The following is a 5,527-nucleotide window of genomic DNA, read 5'->3' as shown; positions in this document are numbered from 1 at the left end:
TGTCAACAGAGTTCACTGCCAGGTTCTCAGAGCCTCTGGTCAGGGAACGAGGAGGCCCTGAGCTCTGTCGTGTGGATGGGGGACACTGGGTAGCACCTTACATTTTCAAAGCCTTTGCGTTCTCATCTGTATAACAGGAGAGTAACTGCTAATCCGTAGGGATGCTGGGAGGAGAAAATGAAGGAGCACATACATGGAAAGCACCTGATGCACCAAAGTGGGTGCCCAGCAAATGGGCTTCTATTCTCCCTTCTCTCCTGGGTAAAAAGTCTGCTCCAGCCTACATTCAGTCGTCTTTTCCACAAATATGCATTAAAGGCCTATATGGACCAGGTGACAGATCCTACGTGACGCCCAGGGAAATCCACCCACAAAGAAAGAGGCTGCAGCAACGTGGGCTGGGGTGGGGAAATGACCCAGAGTGACCAGAGAAACAAAATGGATTTTTAAGTAACCCACAAGAACACCGTACCTGATAGATGAATGTTCCTCTCGAAGCCATAGCCTCAGGAGGGCGCACGGTCGTTCCAGGGATACTGACGGGTTGCCAAGCACTTGGCACCAGCACTTGGACTTTCTTCGCAGGCCCAGCCCGAGGCATTCCCATGTCAGAGAGGGCTGCAGCAGGTGCTGGCCTTTTAGGAAAATGGTCTCAGAGAAGCGAATGTTCAAAGTCGCACGGCTGCTCGGGAGGAGAACAGAACCAGGGGACCAGGGCTTTTGAGTTCTGAGCTGGAGGTCTTCCTGTACCCAGGAGTACTTCTCATCCTCCCTTTCTCCTCACATGCTGCACCAGAGATGGGGAATTCTTCTCTCAATCTGGTGTCACTTCTTATTCAAAACTTTGTCTCCGATTGGCTTTGGACTTTTTTTTTTTTTTTTGGTAAATATATAACTAAACCCACCTCAGTAGGAGGGAGCTGCGGGTGTTCAAAGGAACCTGTCTGTGGATCTGCCTGGGAGTGGGAGTTGGCTGTGCCAAGGCTACCGCCAAATGCGGGGCGATTTGCATTTAAATGATCTTTAGGCAGAGAATACGGCCTGGCCAGTGATTTTCTTGGTGGAAGAAAGGGGCCGAGGGCTAATAAAGACTCGTGTTGGGGCTTTTGGGCTTTTCAAAGAGTCATTCAAAGAGTTGGTGGGGTGGTCTTTTGGAGTCCTCGGGCCACGGGCGTGAAACACCTTCCAGAAGCAAGATTGATTTCATTCTGAAGAAGGTAAGTCAGGAGAGCTTTTGGAAAGTCCTTCGTTCCAGGGCCTCACGGGACTGGGCTGCCCCTGGACTCGGTGGTTGGAAGCCGGGCCCTGCTTGCTGGCAGGGGGGTGGATTAGGTGACCCACCAAGGACCCTGCTGGCACCGGGGTTCCGGGATACTTCGAGGCGGTGAGGCGTTGCGGTGCGCCCGTGAGTGCGCGCGTGGGCGTTGGTGTGCGGTGGGTGGGAGGCGCGTGCGGGCCGCCGCGGGTGGGTGTGTCTGAGGCGCGGGGGCCGGGCAGCGCCCGCTGCGCCCACTTGTGGCTCCCGGGCGCCGCAGGAGAGACCGCGCCTTTGCCGCCTCTGCCGAGGACGCCGCGGGATAGGAGGAGGACCGAGGGCTGATGACATGAGGGCGCCGTCTCCCGAGTGATGGCAGCGCGCGCTGCCTCGCCGCCTCCGCCGCTCAGCCCCGGACTCCTTACGTCAGGGTAGCTGGGTCCCCCCTCCGCGCGGGAGCCAGCGAGCAGCGGGAGAGCAGAGCAGAGCGCGCCACGGAGCCGGGGCGCCCTCATTGCGCGCCGCACCCCGCCGAGCCCCGCCGAGCCCCGCCGAGCCCCGCCGAGCCGGGCACCAGGCAGCGCCGCCGAGCCCGCGCGGGACGCCGCATCCGCACCCGTCGCTCCCCAGCCGCCGCCGGCCAGACCCGTGGGGCGCCGGGCTCAGCCTGGGCGCCCCCCGCCATGCGCGCCGGGGTCCGCGGCTTCCCCGAGCAGCCCCAGCGTGGTGGGCACCGGCACCGGGGCCGAGGCGCCTCTCGCTAGAAGTGGTCGGGCGCCCGGAGCAGGGGGTCGCCACGTCGGGGACGCGGCCCGGACTCGCGGAGTCGGCCCCTGAGCGCGGGGAGCGGGGCCGCCCGCGCCGCCCCACCATTACCTCCCCGGGCGGCAAGGAGGAGCTGGTGGCGGTCGCCTCCCGGCTGTGGCAGCGGCGGCGGCGCGCCTGCCTGGCGGCCGTCGGCGTGCTCCTGGCCATGGCTCTGGGGCTGCTCATCGCCGTGCCGTTGCTGCTGCAGGCGGCGCCCCCCGGCGCGGCGCACTACGAGATGATGGGCACCTGCCGCATGATCTGCGACCCGTACAGCGCCGCACCCGGCGCGGGGCCCGCGGGAGCCAAGGCGCCGCCGCCCGGACCCAGCACTGCCGCCCTGGAAGTCATGCAAGACCTGAGCGCCAACCCCCCTCCCCCTTTCATCCAGGGACCCAAGGGCGACCCGGGGCGACCCGGCAAGCCCGGGCCGCGGGGGCCTCCTGGAGAGCCGGGCCCTCCGGGACCCAGGGGTCCCCCAGGGGAGAAGGGCGACTCGGGGCGGCCCGGGCTGCCCGGGCTGCAGCTGACGGCAGGCACGGCAGGCGGTGTCGGGGTGGTCGGTGGCGGAACCGGGGGCGGTGGCGACTCTGAAGGCGAGGTGACCGGCGCGCTGAGCGCCGCCTTCAGCGGTCCCAAGATCGCTTTCTACGTGGGTCTCAAGAGCCCCCACGAAGGCTACGAGGTGCTCAAGTTTGACGACGTGGTCACCAATCTCGGCAATCACTACGACCCCACTACCGGCAAGTTCAGCTGCCAGGTGCGCGGCATCTACTTCTTCACCTACCACATCCTCATGCGCGGCGGCGACGGCACCAGCATGTGGGCGGACCTCTGCAAGAACGGGCAGGTCAGTACCCCTTCACGCCTGCCGGCCCCCGCAAACCCCCGCAGACTCTCGTCCCCACCCCGCGCTCCAAACCGCCTGGGAAACCAGACTCCGTTCTCCCCACTCGCGAACGCCCAAGCGAGCCCCGGGGACGGAGCGCGCCTCAGCCTCCCGCTTCCCAACGCGCCCTGGTCGCGTTTGTCCGAGGGTGGCGCGGGAGGCTGTGCCCGGAGCGCCCAGAGACCCCGCCACCCCAAGTGCGCTTTCCAGCTGCTCGTGTAACCGCTGGCAGTCCGGCGGGCTCCTCGGACTCCTTTAGCCCTCCCTTTTTCCTTTAGCTCTCCCTTGGCGCCCCCGTCGCCCTTTGCCCTACAGCCTTCTTTCTTCTTGGCCCTTGTCCCCTGGTTCTGCCCCTTCCCCGCTGGGTCATGGTTTATGAATCCCCCTCTCTTCCTCCTTCCTGAACTTGACTTGCCGGCTGCCGAGAGAGGAGGGGACCGGAAAGGAGTTGGCCAAGTTGGGGGGAGAGAGAGAGAGAGAGAGAGAGAGAGAGAGAAGCCTGGGTGGGAGTGTGAACCCTGGAGCCTGGGGCAGAGGCCGGCGGGGTTGAGGGGCGCCGTGTGGGGGTTGGGTAAGACCCAGACAGAGGTGCCCTGGCCCACCTGTTCTGGCGGCTCGCCCCCAGGTCCGGGCCAGCGCCATCGCTCAGGACGCCGACCAGAACTACGACTACGCCAGTAACAGCGTGGTGCTGCACCTCGATTCAGGGGACGAGGTGTACGTGAAGCTGGACGGAGGCAAGGCGCACGGAGGCAATAACAACAAATACAGCACGTTCTCCGGCTTTCTTCTGTACCCGGATTAGGGGCGCAGGCAGCGCGAGGTGGAGTGGCTTCGGGCAGCCCTGGGCCCGTGGCGGAAAGCTGTTCCCTGGCTGGAGAGGACCACTCTCGCTTCATAACTCTTCCTGATATCTATGGAAAAGACACATCCCTGCTGTCCTCCCTGCCCCCCTCCAGACCTCAGTGTGTCTGCAACTCACCAAGCTCGCTCAGCTCTGGGCTGTCCTCCCGGTCCCTGTCCCCAACCTGGGGAGGGAGAAGGGGATGCCCTAGTGGCGAGGTGAGCGGGAACCTGAACCCCCGGAGGTGGAGGCAGCTCAGTGCAGACTTTGCAAACCTGATTGGACTGGACAGGCCCGGCGGGAGGCCTGCCCTTCCAGCCCTCCTCCCTCTCCGAGTGCCCTGAGACGGAGGGCTCCCAGCCCTGGCCATCGAGGTAGGCCAAAGTGAGCAGGAGCTCCCTGGGGCATCCTTCTTCGTGACCCCAAAATACCTGTGCAAATTTCCCTGTCCATCAGCCAAAACCACCCGCAGCAGAATCCCAGCAAACGGAAAATTCACCTCTCCACCACACTCCCGGGTCAGACCCACGTTGATGCATTAAATTATGTTTTTAGACCATGGGCTCTGACTCTTTCTCTGCGCGGCCCCAGGACCCGGCCTCCAGACATCCACCTTGACATTAGGACCTTAACTGGGCCCTGCATAGCCTCATCTGTGTCCTGCTTGCCAGCCGCTGCCTTGGCCCTGCCACCTTGGCTAGGTGAAAAGATGTGGGGAGTAGGGTAGCAGCCTCCCTCCTCTTGGAGATGTCCTCCCCTGGACGGCAGCCTTTAACTGGAAGAGCCCAGAGGAGGGGGGTGGGTAGTTAGAGGCTAGAGGAGAGGATAGCCTTGTGGGAGGAGGTCAAGGGGCAAGCGTTTCTGGAGGAGGAAGGGGAAGAGAAGGCACCTCTTTGAGGGGGAGCCAGGAACGAGGCACTTGTCAGCAGGTGATCTTTGAGATGTTTGCCCCAAAAGGAAGCACAGAAGTCCCCCCGGCAGAAATACACCCACTCAAGCGCATACTATACTCAGCACAAGTCCATTTACTCACACGCCGGCTAGGTCCACATCTCTCAAAAGAGCTGGTAAACAGAGGCAGTTCTGTGGACCATCAGTTCCCTGAACTGACGCAGAACCGTGTGGTGAGACAGACACGATCGATCGGGGAGGGACACCCTTTTTCTGGGGGGCTTCCCTTCTGTTTGCACGGTGGGGTGAGACGCCTGTTCTGAACCCGAATGTATTTGTTTGGTCTCCCCTCTCTACTTCCCGGCACTATTCCGTACTCACGAGTTTAGGAAAACACCCCACATGGTTTTGATTTTTTTTTCTTTTTCCATTTTTGTTTTGTTTTTAAGGCCCTGAGTTCCACTAAACAGTCAGTTGTCTACAAAATAACCAGCTAGCAACCTGTCAGGTCTTACTGAGCGTATCGGGATCAGCGGTTTGAAGGGAAATGTGAGTGTGTGTGCAGAGGCGACCCCACAGTGCGTGCCCCCGGGCAAAACTGGAAATACGTGCGCGTGCACACATGCCCCTCGTGTGGATATGATGTGTTTGTCATCGCTGATCCAGGTGACACACGCGCACACACGCGTAGTCATAGGTCCACGTCAATGTGGTATGTGACGGTGTCTCATGGCTCCCAAATCACATTGTGCTTGACTTTAGTTCTTGGAGAGAGCTGAAAGCTGTGAGTCCCATCTGAAAGACAATGACACCCCTGCCTTGAGTCCCGTCACTTTCACTA

The 5,527-nt window shown here is 61.8% G+C and overlaps 1 protein-coding gene across 1 annotated transcript; it reads left to right on the top strand.

Moving 5' to 3' along the window:
* The first annotated feature begins 1,504 nt into the window (after positions 1 to 1,504).
* On the top strand, positions 1,505 to 4,356 carry C1QL2 (complement C1q like 2). The gene is made up of 2 exons (XM_058715491.1): positions 1,505 to 2,912; positions 3,577 to 4,356. Exons 1-2 carry the CDS (start codon positions 2,229 to 2,231, stop codon positions 3,754 to 3,756), a joined length of 864 nt encoding a protein of 287 aa, XP_058571474.1. The 5' UTR covers positions 1,505 to 2,228; the 3' UTR covers positions 3,757 to 4,356.
* Positions 4,357 to 5,527: the final 1,171 nt, after the last annotated feature.

This window comes from Neofelis nebulosa, chromosome 2 (genome assembly GCF_028018385.1).
Source record: "Neofelis nebulosa isolate mNeoNeb1 chromosome 2, mNeoNeb1.pri, whole genome shotgun sequence".
In the NCBI taxonomy this organism is placed as follows: domain Eukaryota; kingdom Metazoa; phylum Chordata; class Mammalia; order Carnivora; family Felidae; genus Neofelis; species Neofelis nebulosa.
This window is presented reverse-complemented; position numbering and strand designations above follow the sequence as displayed.

Excerpts from the sequence above, each read along its gene's own strand:
- C1QL2 (XM_058715491.1), top strand. The coding sequence starts at position 2,229 with ATGGCTCTGGGGCTGCTCATCGCCGTGCCGTTGCTGCTGCAGGCGGCG. Across the intron at positions 2,913-3,576 it reads ACCTCTGCAAGAACGGGCAG|GTCCGGGCCAGCGCCATCGC; the intron begins GTCAGTACCCCT and ends GCTCGCCCCCAG.